This window comes from Monomorium pharaonis, chromosome 2, assembly GCF_013373865.1.
Source record: "Monomorium pharaonis isolate MP-MQ-018 chromosome 2, ASM1337386v2, whole genome shotgun sequence".
NCBI lineage: Eukaryota > Metazoa > Arthropoda > Insecta > Hymenoptera > Formicidae > Monomorium > Monomorium pharaonis.
In genome coordinates this window covers 26,643,851-26,663,056 of record NC_050468.1, presented here as the reverse complement: position 1 = coordinate 26,663,056, position 19,206 = coordinate 26,643,851, and the positions used below count along the sequence as shown (strand labels likewise).

At 32.3% G+C, this 19,206-nt stretch overlaps 2 protein-coding genes across 7 annotated transcripts in view; one reads left to right on the top strand and one right to left on the bottom strand.

Annotated features, from left to right (window-relative positions):
• The window catches only part of LOC105839291 (fatty-acid amide hydrolase 2-B), a 14,980-nt gene extending 11,245 nt beyond the window's left edge, over positions 1-3,735 (top strand). For all 3 annotated transcript variants that reach the window (XM_036283522.1, XM_012685495.3, XM_012685496.3), the window contains exons 6-9: positions 729-907; positions 1,037-1,426; positions 1,537-1,719; positions 2,831-3,735. In XM_036283522.1, coding sequence (XP_036139415.1) covers positions 729-907; positions 1,037-1,426; positions 1,537-1,719; positions 2,831-2,929 — 851 coding nt within the window. In that variant the 3' untranslated portion in view covers positions 2,930-3,735. The remainder of the gene's footprint in view (positions 1-728; positions 908-1,036; positions 1,427-1,536; positions 1,720-2,830) is intronic.
• Positions 3,699-19,206, bottom strand: LOC105839288 (clavesin-2). 4 transcript variants are annotated; one of them, XM_012685484.3, is made up of 7 exons: positions 18,754-19,206; positions 17,965-18,111; positions 9,454-9,651; positions 8,380-8,584; positions 6,901-7,024; positions 6,226-6,438; positions 3,699-5,861 (listed from the first exon to the last, which is right to left on the bottom strand). In XM_012685484.3, the coding sequence occupies exons 3-7, from the start codon at positions 9,614-9,616 to the stop codon at positions 5,154-5,156; spliced, it is 1,413 nt and encodes a 470-aa protein (XP_012540938.1). In that variant the 5' UTR covers positions 9,617-9,651; positions 17,965-18,111; positions 18,754-19,206; the 3' UTR covers positions 3,699-5,153. The 4 variants fall into 4 exon arrangements, with proteins under 4 accessions (XP_012540938.1, XP_012540937.1, XP_012540940.1 ...); XM_012685483.3 differs by lacking the exon at positions 17,965-18,111 and having other exon boundaries at positions 18,754-19,205; XM_012685486.3 differs by lacking the exons at positions 17,965-18,111; positions 18,754-19,206 and adding an exon at positions 12,971-15,025.

Genomic DNA, 19,206 nt, shown 5'->3' with positions numbered 1-19,206 from the left:
GCTCCGACATGATAAAATGCAAAATTTAAGCAAATAACAGAGCAAATCTTGCTACATGATATGACAATAAATTTATAGCAGGAACAGAAAATCTTGTTAAGCACAGAATAACGGCAAATTAATAGCAAGAACAAAATAAAACTTGCCGAGCACACTTTTGCAACAAGGTTGCAAATTGCGACAAGGTGTGTCTGTAAACAGCTTAGTTTTTGCTGGCAAGGCTTGTCGCAAATAGTATGACGCACATTTTATGCAAATAACAGGGTTGCATTATCGGGTTTTAAACTTTATTTCTGGGTGACTTTACTATTTATCTCGAGATGGCGCATTTCTCGTGAAAAAGATTTATCTACTGGATTAATAAAAGGGGCTCGTCGAGAACAGAGAACCAAGTACGATTGCATCATTTACATATGATATTGGACTAATCAGTCCAATATTTTATTTTTGTTGATTTTAACTTCGATAAGTTTTGTCCTGTTCTTGCCACAAATTTGCTATCATATTGTGCATGGCAAGGTTTGTTTTTGCCACAAATTTGCTATCATGCTATGTACAGCAAGGTTTGCTCTATTCTTGCCACAAATTTGCTATCATATTATGTACAGCAAGTTTTGCCTTGTTCTTGCTGCAAATTTGTTGTTATGCTTTACTAGCAAATTTACGCGCAAAGTTTACGTCATTTTGCTAGCTGGGAACGTGTAATGAAAATATCATTTTTGTTGTAGGAATTGTCTCGAATGATGGCCAATACCCTAGTGCACATAGTTTCGACCAAGATCAATTACTTGGCATTGGACCAATGTGTAGATATGCGCAAGATTTGTTGTTAATTTTTAAAATTATTGCAGACAAAAATACTGATTTATTGAAATTAAATCAGAAAGTAGACATTTCGCGAATCAAGGCAAGTTGGTTTAATATTAAAATAAAAATAATAATTTCTTGATTTTAATTTTAATTTATGCATGCTTTTGCAGTGAAATATTAATTAATCATACAATAACCAGAAAACTATATTTCTATGTGACTTTAGATTTATTATATGGAAGATGATGGTGGTCAATACCTAATTTCACCAGTGGACCCAGAAATAAAAGCTGCTATGAAAAGAGTGGTGGATTATTTTGAAAAAGCGCACAAAGTTAAAGCCGTGAAATTAAATGTCAAAATGTTAAAAAAGAGCGTAGCCCTCTGGTTAGCGAACATGGCATGCAAAGACGAAAAAGACTTTTCATACGAACTGACCAATAGGAAAGGTCAACTTAATATCTGGTTAGAATGCATTAAATGGATGTTATTTCTGAGCAATCATACCTTTGTCGCTCTTCTCACTGCCATGTTCGAAAAATTCGGCTTAAAACATGGGAGTGAGAAACATGTTCGACTTATTCAACAGAGTAAAGATCTTTTTCAACAATTTAAGGTATTACTGAATTGAATCATTATGTCGTACTATTTTGTCAAAATATATTTTGAATGTCACGATTTTTCTGTATATGAAAAAATATATAATGTTTTATGATATTTTTTAAGGATATTTTAGGAGAGGATGGTGTATTTTTGTATCCAACACATCCCACTGCAGCTCCAATGCACCATGAACCATTATGCAAACCGTTTAATTTTTCTTACACTGCAATCATTAATGTGTTGGGCCTACCAGCTACAGCTTGTCCATTAGGTTTAAATAAACAAGGGCTTCCTATTGGAATACAGGTGTGTATTAGATGTTTGATTTTTATGTTACTAGTGTCTTATTTGTATTTTAAACTAATATTTTTATTAACACTTTGCGATTTGCGATGTTACACGTACATCCGATTGAGACAAAGTATGGTTATTGATACGAGCTGAACCACACATTTTTTATCATAAACACATGTAATATAAAAGCACTTATTAAAGTATTTTCAAACATAAGGGATTTATTTTTAAACACAATTAAAAAATTTCGCCTTCAGCTCGTGCGTTTACTTCCCGCGTTTATGGGAAATAGCCGATTCACCGCACTTGTTAAATAATATACTACTATAATCGGGCTGTGCCGTCAACCGTGAACCGATAACATCGAAAAAGTGATTTTAAAAACAGATCAAAAATTGCCTGTTTTGTCACCCTTGTTGAATTCAGACCTAAATTTGGTGCTAAATGGTAGTTTATCATGAGACAGTAATTCTCCAAAATTTTCAAATTAAGCCCACTTTTTATTACTGAGATATGAAGGGTCAAATTTGTCATTACACACCGAGGGTAGGCTATTTTAATCTTTCTACGCAAATTACCCGGTGGTTATAGCTGATAGCAAAAAATGTTGCAGACAAAAGTTGATTTTGGCGGGACAATATCATGGGCTGTTTTCCAACAAGGTACACAAATGACACAGTGTTACACTGCTCGACATGATAAAAAGACTACGAGCATGTAAAATATGTCAGTGTTACCAATTTACAAAAAATTTTATATTTAACATGTGAGGACTAATGTGATAATTTCTAATAACAATATTTTCTTGATGATTATTAACATTAACATTATTATTATTATTATTGTTTCTCAACTAAGTCTAGAGTTCTAATTTTTTAAACAAAAACATTACCCCTTTAACTCCTCATATCTCAGCAATAAAAAGTAAACTCGATTTGAAAATCTTGGAGGATTAACGTCTTATGATAAACTATCATTTAGCATCTTTAAGTCCGAATTTAAGGGTAATGAAACAGGCCATTTTTGGAGTTATTTTTTGCTCAACGGCACAATGTCATCGAAAAACGGAAAATCGTGTTAAAGGTTGTCTTGTATTTTAAATGATGTATTTTTTATTATGTAGGTCGTAGCAGGACTTTATCAAGACCATTTGACGTTCGCTGTTGCGGAAGAATTGGAACGAGGTTTCGGAGGCTGGGTACCACCAGCAATAGTAGCTTGACGTCAATACTATCATAGACAATAATTCTATGAATGACACACATAAAGCCTCATCTTACCAAACCCTGCCATCTTTTTCTTGCAAAGTATTGTATTCAAGATTTTCATTCAAACACTATCGAGGTAAAGTACAAATTATATACGGATATGTATATGATAAATGTATATATATGTGTGTGTGTGTATATATTATATATATATATATATATATATATATATGTACACTTGACATGCATTTACTATAAAATTTCTTACAAATATTTCATATTTCATAAGTTTCATAATGTATAAGTTTATATGATATGATTATGTTGTGATTCTTGCATTTATAAAATTCCAAAAAATTGATATTTAAACAAAGAGAATGTGTATCAATTTTGTGAGCAAGTATTGCTTATCAGGACTCCTTAAAATAATACAATGATATTGTGATCAATATTAATATAATTAATTGTACCTACGATATTATTTAATTCAACATAAAATAAAATAATCATGTGTACATACACTCTTTCTCTTATAGGAAAAATAAAATTTAATTCCCAAAATGAGACATTAAATATTTGTATAACACAGAAAATGTCTATATAATAATATTCAATTTTATGTTGAATTCCAGTATTTATATCTCAGATTTCTATGTAGAATTTTCTATTTTCATACATAATGTATATGAACTCAGATGGTAGCAGGGTGTTTCTGGTAACATGTGATAAGACATTCGATGTTATTTAAGACGTGTATTGATGTTGAGAATTTATACAGATATATTTTATCTACCGAAAGAAATAAATTTTTATTATATTATTTTATCACAATTATATTCTCCTTATATCCATTGTTCTTTTTTCAGCAGCCCTGACATATTGAACAACATACTTTATTAATATACATATTTTTAATTTCTTTGAAGTAAGATAATTTTGTAGCTTAATTAAATATTTTTATAGTAGTTAGTATAAAATATAGAATATATATTGTCAATAAAGAAAAATACAGATTGTAAGTTGTTTGAAATACAATTTTAAGTTAAATATATTGTTGCGTCCAGAGCTATAGCAAGAAAAATAAAACATAACACTTGCACAATTGCACTTCACATACGCAATATTCGCACAACTTCAGGAACGCAATAATATTATATTTCATCAAAATGTAAGCTAGAATTTTGATTTTCAAAATGTTTGCCACATATTCATGATTTGCTCTTTCATATTGAATAATTTATTACATATATACAAATATGTAAAATACAAATATGCAAAAAATAAATTTCATTGATAAAATGAACAGTTATTGAAACAAATTTCAGTATTTGTTTAAAATATAGCATCCGAATTTTAAAAAAGTTGAGGGAAATATATTTTAGTTCGTTAATACTATTTAAAACTTTATTCACATCACTTAAAAAGTATATAGATTATATCGAAAATATTTATTGTGCTAATACATACGAAGCTCTGAATAAGACTATTGCTAAATGTATATGATATTTATATGTATGTTTTATGAAATCTCTTATACTCTTATACTCATTCATTATTCAATTCCCATAAAAAGAAACCTATCATGTATAATGAAAAAAGCAATTAACCGTATATAAATCAGATATGTTCCGAAACATGTCTGATTCTTGTATTAAAATATGTAAGAATGATTATGAAGTACCATGAACAGCCCTTATTTTTCTATTACAGCCTCTTTGATACTAATTAGATGTTTTAGGAAGAGCTGCCTTTATAATTAATAAAATAGGTACCGCAGTTTCAACAATTGTCATAATTAAGCAAAACATGCCTAAGAATCGATCATAACACAATAGAATATATCGTATTCTCTTTTGTGCGTGTAAACTTTAATTCAAATTTAACATTTTTAACAATTAACGATAAAAACGTTCGAAGACTTTTCAGTACGCTTTAAATACTTACTTCTAGTAGTATTTTAAGATCAATATAAAAATTTCACTTTCTGGTTTTATGTATTCCAAGCGGAAATCTGCAACCAGAAGAGCACCGAACCACACAAATTACATCCAGAAAATTATATCTAAAAAATAGTCTATAAGGAAATCTGTTGTTAATATCGATAAAATTATGATTGCTCCCGAGATTGCTTAAGCTGTTACTCACAGATTTGTATTACTTAAAAAAAACTCGTTCAACAGGAAGAGATAGATTTCTATTAGCAACCATTACAAATACTTAGATTTATGGAGATCAGCGTTATGTTATAAGATTCGTTTTTTCCGACGGCGTTGCTTCATTGTTGCCGGTAGCGATGAGAGCCTTCTCTTCCAATCTATTATCCAACGAATTGTCCTTGCTGCTCTCGCTGCACGATCTGCTGGAGATCATCTCGAACTCGTTCAGGTTGACATCCGCGTCGAGGAACGTTAAGTCATTCGTGTTTCTGATCTGGTTTGTTCTGTCGTCGGCATGACGCGTCTCATCTTTGTTTCCGTTACTGATTTGTTCATGTAATTGTTCTTCGACACTGTTTTTTGTCGCAAATTCAGTCATTTCTTTCTCTTTATTTGATCGCTTATTTATCACATTTAAGTCTATGTCCGTCTGCATTTTCCCGGAAGTGTGCGTCGCAGAATTGTCAGAATTGTTCAGGGATGTTTTGTCCACGTTCGTCAAGACGTTTGAGCCGTCGCTTCTCGGATGATTTCTACTTGCGGTTTCCGATCCGTCTCGAAGGTTGGCCGGTTCTTGCTGGCTGCTTCTTGACTGGTCGACCTGACGTTCTTTTCCCTTTTTGGCGGCGGCGGCAGCGGCGAGCTCGGCCTCTTTCATCGCCGAGTGGATGACCGGCTCGGCCCACAATCCCGGGTTGAAGGCTGGTCCCGTTCCACCGAGTTCCGCTGGCAGAATGTCCGTCGGTAGATGTTCGTGAAGCGTACTGAGATTGTTGCCGTGCAGATAAATCTGTGAAGAGAGAAACGATAGTGTTTTTGAGCTTGACTCTAACATGTCTGAACAATAATTTGTAGCCATTTAAAGATATTCCCGAGGGTACCAATTTCCCGAGACATTCATCTCTTACTCTATTAATTTTTCTTGCAGATTACGTCATAAGCAGCAGAAATCGATTATACTATTGTATATTATATCTTCTAGATTTGATAAAAACTAGGATAGGAAGTCGAAGCTGAATTATCAAGTCTAAGTAATCCACTTGTGAATAATAAATTTTAGTTACAAGAAATACTTACAAAAAATTTTACAGCTATAATTATCTTCCATTACGTGCGCTGAAGAAGTATATGCATATCGTTTAGACATGTCCTACCTTATTTCGCGTCTTCTCGTCTAAGAATGGCTTCACCAGGGCTAGAGTCGCCTGGACGTAGAGCGGAGCCGAGAGGAAGTGTATCGCCTTGAATCGGGCAGGGAATCGCCCACGTAGAGCAGCTATTAGGTTTCGCAGAGCCGTTGCTCCCAGTGCACCGCCCTGTCGTAACGAGAATCCACCCCAGTCTACCACGGCGACAAAACCGGATTGCTGCCAAAAAGAAAAAAACAAGCGTAGGTCATCGTTAAGTGGGATGTAGTAATGCCAGTGTGGACGTCGAGTCTAGCTGGTTGTCTAGGTTTTAATTGGATAAAACAACATTGGTTGCCATCGACTGAATTGAAAATGTTTAAGTTAAGCCTCGTTAGAGGTATACATTATTTTACCGAAATTCGAAACTCGTCGCATATATTTTTTTATTAATATTGAATTTTACGTAATATTAAACTATTGTTTTTTATTCGCTGTTATCTGTATTGTGTATGTAATATTTAAAATATTGAATAGACCTTATATTTTTGTTTTCACGCTTTATATGTCCAAAGCCAGAAAAAATAGCTTCCAAATAATTTCTTTAAAAAATTGTTGCTTTAACAATTTAACAAGAGCAGCCATTTCATAATAATATTTCGTAAGATAAGCAATCGATTACTAAATAAATGAGTGTCGCACCTGATTTCGAGGATCTTGAATAAGTGTTTCCAGGACTAAGAAGATTGCTCGTTGAACGGCCAATGCAGGCACGGCTACAGGATCCCATTGCGACGCTAAAATAATCAGTACACATCTGCCCTTCCTATTGATTTATGGAAAAACAAAAAACATGAAACTATAAGATATTTGATTAATAAGTATTAATAAATAAACTTTTATTTTATGTCACGTATTATTAAAACAAATTAAGAAAAATAAGATTTTAAAAAGCTGTCAATTTTGAATAATTTGTTCAGTGTTTTTGGAGCCCTGGTAAGAATATATATAAATCAGAGCGTAAATCGAATGTAAAGGGAGAGTAATAGAAGCGTTAACGAAACTTCTGTGAAGCGTAAATTGAAACAATGAAATGTAAAAGGTGCGTTAATGCTTTATTACTTTCCCTTTACATTCGACTTACGCCACTTACGCTTATATTTTCACCAGAGAGGCTGATCCAGTCTTGTGACTGAAGAGTTAGGCGGGAATTGAGGCGTTTAAGTTAATTAACACCGCGTTTTAGCTCTTTGGTCCACAGATTTATTTGATTGACAACCGATTATGAAAGTTTATAATCCATATAATTTGCACCGCACCGTTTATCTCTATCTTAGGGATTTTCCCATTAATAGATTCTCGGAATTGAGTCGGTTCTTCAAGAAACTATTTTGGAATGCTTCATAGGAATGCCAAAAGAGCATGGTAATCTTTGAGAGACATCATATTAAACAATAATAACGGTATGAAAGAGCAATGATGTAAACAGACTTTGTCAGGTCAGAATATGATCCAGTAATTGTCATTAACTGTGTTTATTATTGATTAGAGATATCCCTCGAAAACCTTGAGGCTTCAGAATCCAGGCCTGTCTAATTATACCAAATAGATTTGAATAAATTCTAAAATATAATTGTAAGATCTCTCCCCAACAAAACTCAAATTATCAGAATTATTATAAAATTGTTTTACTTTCAGATGTTAAAATAATTGCTTTTAATAAAATGTTAGAATAATTACTTGGACCCGTCGCAAATGTGTCATTTTTTAAAAATCACAGTCTACAGTGTAAAAGCAACCATTTTTTTTATATGTCCTTCTTTTTTAATTGGCACGAATTGCAATTTCTATTGGCTAAAAATTTTTACGTTTGAATTAAACAATTACTTGGTAATATGTAGTAAACATGTTGAAAAGTAACCTTGATTTTTTTCTAGATTTTCAGGAAGCCTAAAAAAACTTACAAAAAAATTGAGCCAGACAAAAAAGGACCCAGACTGCCTACGCAAACTAAGTCTAAATATATGATTGCCTATGGAGAATTAATATTTATGCAGAGAGAACTTTTGTTAGTCACGCATTTTCCGGCACGTACGCGGCACGTGCTGATAACGGCGAAAAGGATAAGAATAAATTAGCAGCACGTCAAATTAATGTGCTAGAGGAGATTATTGTTCGTACCTGTCACGTGCGGGAAGAACACCCGGTATTCCCGCACGAAGCGCGCGTTGCAGCGCCGGGTCCCGGGCGGTGAGATTGCCGAAGATATCCTGGCGATGTATAATTTGCGCCTGATAAGCGGCTATCAGGGCCGCCGCCTGATCGGCGTTATACTTCCGGGCTAGCAGGAAACGCGTGATATACTCATCCGTGCAGTGTTCCAGGTCTAGAAACGTAAAAGACCGAGATCGATTGTCATTACAATGCTACCCGTGAAACATTGTGCGCGACCGGAAGTAATTCGAATGCGAATATTCCCCGGAAGTGCGTACGCAACACGGGCCAAACATATTAATATTCCTCCTCAATCGTATTGACTACGTTTACCTTTTATGTTTTTAAAATTAAACAAAGAATTACTAATTTTCATTTGCAACTGCAGAAACCATTGTTGATATCTTTAATTGATTGCACGATAGAACAGCCTGATTTTTATTTTTTGTCTCTTATTTGTTTTATTCTAGAGCTGTCCAAAAAGCAGTACTCGTAATCTGATCTCTTGTATATTTACTAAACAAAACAAAAATCTTTTATTCAAATTTCAGAGCAGATCTAATTTTAAGAACCGATTGATAAAATTAAATCTGCTCTGACATAATTTAATGTATAATTTGATTTTTGATACAAAGATTTTTTTCTCGATAAAAATTATCTTAAATATAATCTTGAGACATGCAAATATTTTATTATCTTACATATAAAATAAAAATTATTTTACTTTAGCTCTTTATTTATTATAAGTATAACTATTTAAATTATTAGACAAAATATAAGACAAAAATAAGACAAAAGATCCGCGTAAGGAATAAAATCAATTTTGTCGGAAGATTTTTGAAGCTAGAAAGACTAATTTTTTCAAAGAGTTGGAGGAATCTGATTTTTCTTTACGCGACAAACAATTTAACGACAAACTATGACAGATTTGTTTAAGCATTAAAATTACACGCTTAGAAGGTTTTCACAAACAAATTGGTTCCAGTACACATATATTCGTTATGTATATAACATGTTTTATCTGATACAATTCAATCTTACCTACATTCGGCATTTGCCGAAGTATAGATCTGACAATTTTAATAGCCAGCTTGCCATCAGTCTTCTCGAGCTTGTGCTCTGCATAGGTATTGTACCTCAAGTGACCCTGAGCAGAATGCCACGGCATGTATTCGCATTCGGATATGTATATATACTCGGACATTTTGCTCCACTTTTTGCTTCACACGCGTTAATAATCTGAAACATTACGATACAAAACGTTTTTAAATAAAAGATTGAAAGAGTCTAGAGCAAAAGGGATATAAGTATAAGTACACTGTAATTTTTATTTCAAATTAATGACATTTAGAAGAAATTTCAACTTTAATAGATTTTCAATCAAAAAGACATTTTTTCGTTATTTTAAGATGTGTCATAATACTTCCACAATATTGATTTTTAACATTCTTGAAGCATTCAGTTTAAGATCTGAGGAAATTCGACGTTAAAAATTCGTAAATAAAAAACTTGTGTCTGCCATATGTTCACTTTTATTGAATTTAACTTAATTCAAGCTTAAATAAGAAAAGAAATTCGAGACAGAAACGATAGGTCAATCGCTCGAAGGTTTATTCCTCCTGAGAGAATACGCGTGCAGAAACATTTATCACGGAATCATTGGTATTCAGATTTTATTATTGACTCATCAGTTGTCAGATATACATGGCACTTGAAGACGATGCTGTTTGTTATCATTAACGAGACGGACAACGAACGTACAAGCGATGTACGAAGAGAAACGTGTCCGCCGGCAAAGCGCGACGCGCTCTGAATCATACGTGATGCGTCGCGTTCAAGACGACTGCACACCGGGCAACAAAGAGGACGTGTGTAATGTCCGATGATGGCTGATTCGCGAAGTGGCCTAGTGTGTAGCTAGGAGCCGCTCCCACTGTATAAATAACGCCCGATTTATCTCGCAAACGTTTCTCGCTCAGAAACCGATAATTTGAGCGATTGTGCGTCTCAACGTCGGAAGGTACATCGAGAAAAAAAGTTGCTAATTTGACTAAATCTTTCAACTTGATTAAATTTCTCCAGTTCAAGTACGTATTTTAGTTAAATATATAAATACTTAAATTGAATTCAAATATTTTATATATATTTGTAAGTTAAGTACAATAAACGCTTGAACTGAAGAAATTTAATCGAGTTAAAAGATTTATTCAAATTAACAATCTTTTTTTCAGTGCAACGTCAAATAACGCGACTCATATTTGTTAACTAAAAGATAAATTGAATCTAAAAAGCGTCTATAGGTGAACGGGAGGATAGCGTTAGATAAACCGCGTGATAAATTCAATTCGATAGATTTTATCTCGCCTCTTCCTCATGCTAATAACGATGCCCGGCACATTGCCCCAAGGATGATTCACAGAGAATCGTCCTTGTGTATGAAGCATGTCATGCGAACATTCTTCTGGTCGGTTCAGATAATTATTTCGCGAAAGTTTTGCATGACCTTGCAACCGACAAGCAAGCAAGCGATCGATTCGCGATCCCTTACACTTTCCAAGCAGCTAGCTCGTCGAGGCACAGTTGTGTATCGATTGCCTCGGGACATGACAGCGAACAAAAATTAGATCTTTTTCGACATAACGCAAAAAGCCGCGACTTCGCGGACATTCGATTTCAGAAAACAAAATTAAAAACGTACATCTTTATTAAAAAATTTTATTTTCAGCACGTTTAATAAATAAACTGCATAATTTTGCAATTAGTACAATTATTTGAAAAATGCCATTTTTTTATTGCAGGATTTCAATGCTTTATAAAATTGTTTAATATATTAATTATTAAATATACATTTTCAGCTTTATGTAACTGCCGATACCGGTTGTAAGACTTGAAACATACTCTCTAAGTTACAATTAGTGAAAAGTCGAAGAAATCAGTAAAAATACACCAACTTTCAGTGCTATATTTATAACTTATTAATCAGTAAAATAAATGCACCAATCTTTCAGTGATAATACACTAATTCTGAAGCTGAATTTACTCAAAGACAGTGAATGCTCAATGACAGTTATAAGTATAGCACTGCAAATCAGTGAATAATACACTGATTGCCATTTAGAGAGTACATATCGATGTAATATTCAACTGATTATTGTTTGCATAATTTTGATTAGCATTGCTAATGAAACAGCGTGGTAATTAAGTAAATTGGAGAGAGCTGAGATAAACCGCAAATGTTGATTGAAACTGAGAAACTGAGAACGGTCAATATTCTGATCGGCGAGTCGGAGTTAGTTTCAAATACGGTACTTAGGTGTCTCGTAATAAACAACATAAATCATTAAAATTATTACGCAGCTAACCTCTTCAATGTAGATCTCGAATTTTTTATATTGCAGAAAAATTCCATACGAAATCTAATTATTTCGACAAATTATAATATATTAAATGTATTTGATTAATAAATGTTTAATTGAGAAAAGATAAACACGGTATCTGAGTGAGCCAAATTAGATCTGCTTAATCTACCTAATTAATTTTCTTTTTTGTAAACTCTATTTATATGTATATACAGGATTACCGAAATAAATTGAGAAATAATGTGAGAATAAAATCTTTATTCTAATTATTTAAAAGCAAAATATATTTTTTATAAAAAATGTATTTATAAATACATATAAACAAAAAAGATTTTTAAACTCAGACATTGGGCCTTATTATATACTGATTAATATAATAAAGTCTAAATTAAAAATAAATTAAAAAGACAAAAAAACTGAATATTATTTGCTGAATTGATTGCAAAATAATTAATAATTACAAACACCTTAGAGTTTACTCTGCTCTAAACATCAATTATCTTCAATTAATTTTGTAATTTTTAGCTATTTAAGCTACAATTTCAGTATCTCAAATAGCATGATTGAAAATCATTATTTTCTGATGTAAGCTTTATAAGTTTATAACAAACAATTAACAATGATAAAAAAATAAATCATAAAGGATGTGCACGTTGTAAAAAAATACACTTATTAAAAAAATTTATATATACATATTATTTTCTACAATCAGAAGGTGAATTTTTATAAAACAGTTAATATATACTCCATTTATTACCAGATTTTTTGCACTTAAAAAGCGCGTTGCTACAGGTTTTAATAACACATTTTTTAAGTATATATTCTAGGCGTAAAATATTTTTTTAAATAAGTCAATATATTCAAAAGTCAGCCTTATTTAATCTAAGCTTTACTTGCTCGCAATCAGTCATGTCAGACAGAAATGCAAACAAGAGCAAAAATTACACATAAAGTATTTGTTTCATGCACGTCATTCATCACATCAAATTTTTTGTCACTTTGGCAAAGTTTACCGAACAAATAATTATTGCCTCGGCAACGCGCGGTAGAAGTGCTCAGCTACCATGCAAATTGAAAGTCACGGAAAAAAAAACACGTTATTATGGCATAAGAAAGTTTACGTAAGGATGCAGAGGACGATGTCTCGGTGAGAAAAATTGACGTAAAATATAGAGAGGCGCAAGGTACACCATACTTACAACGTACAGAGAGCCTTTTACGTGTAACTCCCGGAACCCGGGGGAGAGAATCCTGATTCTCTGTGCGCTCCTAATCGGGAAGCGTCGTGGCGAACTCGACGGAGGACAAAATCTTCAATACATATCACCTGCGCGCCCGAGCGAACTGTGCGCGCAATGAAGAGTTGCTTCGACTCGCAGCGGCGCGGCGCCCGGTCATTCATTCGAAAGTGTCAGAGCGTTGAGAAACACGAGACGAAGAGCGAGGGGTAATAACCACAACGGGATTATATGGTAGGAGAGAGAAAAAAAAAGACGGCACGGAAAGAGCTCGAGCTATCGAAAGAAAGAGAGAGAGAGAGAGAGAGAGAGCAAAAGAGAGAGGAAAGCCCGAAGCCAGTTACCAACTCGCCGCTGACTCACCGGCTCCGTGTTCTCCTTGTATCCGCGCTATTATGATCTCATCGTTTCGTTCCGAAAAATTGTCCAGGGTCCACACTACACCGTACACGAGGGACGATCGCGTTGCGCGCGGCTGGCGCCGTGATTATCGACGAGCAAAACGTTGTCGGGACGAGACGTGAGTGGGTGGTCAAAAGTAATACGTACTTCGTATATCGGAACACGCAAACCGAGACATTGATTTTCGGCAAACCTTATCTCCGGCATTATAGAATAGTATTAAATTTTTCTAGAATATGCAAGTCTTTCATTTACATAACATCAATATAATCATTTGAAAGATAAACATCCTTGTTTCGAATAAGATCACACAATGGTTGAATAGTCACTAATAGATGGTTATTCTTTTACTATTATTGTTAAAAAGTTTATACTAAAAGAATAGTACAACATTATCTCAGATAGAGCGATAAGTGACAAAGCCCAGTATTCACAGTTGAATCTTATTTCAAGCCATCTCAAATAATATTTTAAGATGCTAATACGGCTCTATGATTAGTTGATGACACTTTAAGACAATACCTAAAACGATAAATACCAGCCAAAGTCATTATTACATCTTTGATGTTCTTGTTATTCTACTTGGATCATTAATGACTATTCAAACATTGTATTATATAATCTTACTCCAAACAAGAATGAAAGACTGTATTAAAGACATATATTAATGACTTATTAATAAAAAAAAGTATTTTCTAGTTTACATTACTTTATTCATTTGTAGATAATTTTTTATGAAAAATTCAATATAGATGATACAGAAATATAGATTCTTGCTTCAAACTTGCAAGTTTTATGTTGCGCATGAAGTATTGTGCATAATAGCTTGCAAACCGCATTCGTCGCAGAACAATCAACATGTCATTAGTAGCGTTTGATCGATTTGAAGATGCACAGAGAACTAACAGATGTCTGTTATGAAGCCTTCATTATTATACATACAATAGCATGCGAAAATGTATTGAGGCACCGCATCTCAAACGCGCAAAGTTTAATGTAGCTTTTCATTAACTGTACGATGCGCGCATTCCTTTGTATATCCTGACTGACATATTGCGTCGCATCATAATATATGATGCAATGCGGATAAAGAACGAGCGCAAAGTAGACTGCGCGAGAAAAAACGCCGCGTAACGCAAGCTAATCTTCATAAATTTAAAACGGTTTTACTATCGCGGCACAAATATACTTTGCGCTTCAACGACGCTTTAATTGTATTCTCGGTTAACGATCATACCGTAATCTACGGAGTTAATAAAAATTTTCTAATATATAGATTATATAATCTTACGTGTGGATTTCTATAGATATACATATCTGAAAATGAAATAACTATTACCATCACCCAGTGTTGAAATAGTGAATGTATTGTAAATTACATAATTGAATTAGAAGGTGCATTAAAAATTAAACTTACTCTAGAAATAAATCGCATATGCAGTTTACATCATGATGCGAAAGGTAGATAAAAAATATATAAGTTTAAGTAATAATATACTTGGAGTAACAAGGCCAATGAACGAGCAAACAAGACGTAAAAATGTAACTCATAAGTCTATATTGTCATTTGTTTACCGTGTGAACTTGAACGTTTCAATCTTCTTGGTTTTCCTTAGCGGTTTCATTAACGTTAAATAAAATAATTAGAATATTTGAATTAAATATGAGTTGTTTCTCTAATTTTTTAAGTAATAATAATAAAAGATATATAATTTTATGTACGCTCCTCTAAAATATCTAAAAAGAAATTAATGATTACTAACATCGTTGCTCAATTTTCAAAAACCAAACGTAAAATTGTTGAATTGAATTAGAAGATGAATTAAAGGGGTATTTACGAGTGTCAAAACGATGAGTCCATCTTTGTGAACTTTTGTGGAAAAACTGAAAAGGATAAAGATCATATTTCTCTTTATTTTAATTTTATTTAAATTTTAGTAAAAAATAATATAAAATAACATTATTTAAATTTAAAATCATATTGTTAAAACCGTATAACCATTATATCTTAAAGACAGCTCCCCATTTTACATATTTTTTTCGGTGTTAAAAACTAGTACTTGACGTAAGATTTTTTACATTGCTTAGTTTTGTCACAGTAGAAACGAATAAAAATTTTCATTTATAATAAAAATTCACGATGTTAATGTTATTTAATCAGTTACAATTTTGTTCAAAGACAATATTTTGAAAAACAGCTCAAACACTAGATTTATGTTTTAATTTTATAAAGTTTGTACTATTTTGTTTACTGAAATGTCTTTACTGATAATTTATTTATTGAAACAGCAGCAGTCATTAAAATATTGTTTTTAAAAACATGAAAGAAAAATTTAAATAAAAAAGAGAGAAAGAGAGAGATGCCTTTTATATTATATTTTAATTAAATTAAAATGCCAACTACAGAAAGGTATAATTTTTACAACAAAATAAACACAATTGCTCTTTTTATTTTTCCACAAAAAAATTCGCAAAGTTGAGTCTTGTTTTGATTCGTGTATGTGCTCTTAAGTATGTTTTTCGCGTTGTTTCAGAACTAAAACTTCATTATTAGTGTCTATCTATGGACACGTGATGTACAGTATGTATTCAAATATGTATTACTCTCAACCGTATGTCAAGTCTTCTGCTTTAGCCTCTACGCTTATAAAGTTTCAACTTTTTTAATCACTTATTGAATATTATTAGAATTACAGGATTATGAATACAAAATACTTGGCGTGCAATTATGTTAAGTATTGTATAAAGTGGCAAGGCTAAAGAATGCATGAATTATAGATAAATGTAGATAAATGCACCTTCTCGATAACTTTTGCCAGTTAATCCAGTAATATGTACGTCAAATGCAACAGAATTATAAAATTGGATATAGAAGCATAGAATTGACGTACAATTTTTTGGATTTCACCGACGATTTCTGTAACAATTGTGCAAACGTTCTTGTTTTGTGCGCGGAAGTAATTCGGCTTTGTCTGAAAAGCGGTTTCGTGTTAGTCCGTCTGACGCATGACGATGCAATAGTATAAGGTACATGCATATCACAGGTCTGTGCGAGGAAGAAGTTGCGTAATGTGTAACGGTAAAAACGCCGTATGGCAGCAATAAGGAGTTACCCGTTTCTTCCATTCGTGCAGTGAGAGTCTATACCGTTCGTTCATTATAAGTCCAATAATTGGCACATCAAAAATATTTTGCAATTTGCGCAGCACATTAGTTTCACTTAAAACATTTTAGATGCGAAACATTTTATGTTGGGCTGTTTCTAAAGATTTCGTATTAATAATAAGCTACGAAGAAATAAATTATAAAGTTCTGTTAATAAAAAATAAAAAATGACTTTTAAAATAATATACTGAATGTATAATGATTTTGTGCAATGATAGAGAATAAAATACATAAAAAGTCCTAAAATTTCTTAAAATTTAAATACAAGTTTTTTGATTATTATATTATTTCTAAAATAAAAAAGCAATATATACATAATAATCAAGTACGAATATTATTAAACAAAACAGAATATTATACGACAAAGTATATCGTAATTTCTAAGAAAATTATAAAATATTTCTAAAAAAAATTGTATAGAAAAATATTATATAAAAAATATCTAAAATATTTATTAACGCGCGCGCGCGCGCGCACACACACACACACACACACACACACACACACACACACACACACACACACACACACACACACACAACAGAAAGAAAAAGTACACAATAAAATTTAAAATAAAGTACATATATAGAGAATGAATAAAATAATATGAAACATAACTAGGACACAATACTACTTTTTATCAATAAGAGATTAATCCACAATTTGTCTTTAGATTTTATTCTTTGTTTAAAATAAAATTATACAATGTTTGAATAGCAGAACTGCTAAAAAAATCGTTTCAAGATAGAATTGGCATTATTTAAACATTATATTCTTTTTCCGAACAAGGATGTTTATTTTCTAATTAATTATATTGATGCTAGAAAGAAAAAAATTTGTTTCTTACATTATTTTACAAAATTTACTTTTTGTCTTTAAAAAAATTTAAATATTAATGAGTCATTGTGGGCAATTTTTGAAGAGAAAAATAATTTTTTTTCTCTCATATCTTTTAAAAGATTCTGCTAAAAGAATGTTATAACAGTTGGTGACTACTTAAGCTACTACTTATAATCTTATTCCAAACGAGGATAAAATATGTGTTAAAGATATGAAATAATGAACCAATCTTTTATTAACAAAATAAATAATAATTTCCCAGTATTTATTTTGTGTATCCTCTATGTAAGAATTTTGAAATAAATTGAAAATATTCATAAAATTTACCAGATTTAAACGTAAATAAATTAAACAACATTTATATAACATTATGTAAATTATAGCTTTAAATATTTCTTTTTTCTTATATCTGAGGTTTTATCTCTAAAATGCTAAAAGTTTTTAGTGGTCTTACAAATGTCTCGTTTTGCATAAATCGCGTTATCACCGTAAAAAGGGCTTGTAACGTCCGTTAAATAAGCACTGATAAAAGCAGCGATACTACTCACGTAACTAGCATTAAAGCCGATAATGGGGGCCGATCGATTTCCGTGTCGGTTTAGATATCACTTCTAGTTGTCCTTTTACTGTGTACACGTACGCATGCTTCGCGAGTATTTGGCTGTTTCACGAGTGATATTGCGTTTTAAAAACATCTTTAAAAAAAGAAACAGATATTTAAAAAAACTCTTCATACAAGGTTTCCAAAGCGAGCGTGTACAAATGTGTGCAAATTTTTCATGAAATAAAAAAACGGCAAAACATGCATCACTTTTATAAAATACACCTATAAATTTCACAATATATTTCTTAAATTTGCTTAGATAATCTTTTACAGTAGTATGATTGTACGTTTCTGTATGATGCACTTTCACCAATTTTATCTAATTGCAGCACGCACAATTACACATTGTAATGATAAATTTTATGACACGTTATTATGAAGATTGTTCAAGAAGTACTGCAAATTTTATTGTGGCTACTAGATGGTATTTCAAATAGTCAGAATAAAAAATTGCAGCCTTGAGTCTCAACAAAGCTTCTGACTCACGTGATAAAAAGTCACTGAAATATTTACCGGAAAGTGTTACAATGCTGAAATCAGAAGTAGGTAATCAAGTACGAAAATTATAAATATAAAAAAGTAGTACAAAAAAATTGCAAAATGTAAATATGAAATATATAAAGTAAATATGCATAAATTTTCATATTTAATTACAAACTTCTTTTTATTATATTATGTATACATTTATATGTATTAATGTATTTATTTATATTTATTTATTTATAATACATACGATTTACAAGAATTTATTCGAAGAAGTTTGTGCAGAAGAAGGTTGTCAGGACCATATCGATGACAAAAACCACTGCAAATGTCCAAGGTTTAATCAATATATAGCTTAACACTTATAACTACTGATTTGCAAGAACTTTCGTTAGACTTTGGAGGATCGTCAGAAGCACGGAAAATCACATCGCAATTAAGAACGTTACACGTACGGCCGTGGAGATTGATCGAGACCCGACAATTAATGTTGGCGCATCGCTATCGGGAATTCCCGCGTCGCGTTCCGCGGATTTGCGCGCGTGCCGATTGAACCACTGCGTGCGCGCGTCAACTATGGAGAAAATGTCGCTCGAAACATCCGTTGCGAAAACAGTGATGCCGGGTAGAAGAATTTCTCCCACCACTATCTGATCGTCCCCGCTACTTTGTTTAACGAGCCACGTGACTACCATGACAGACT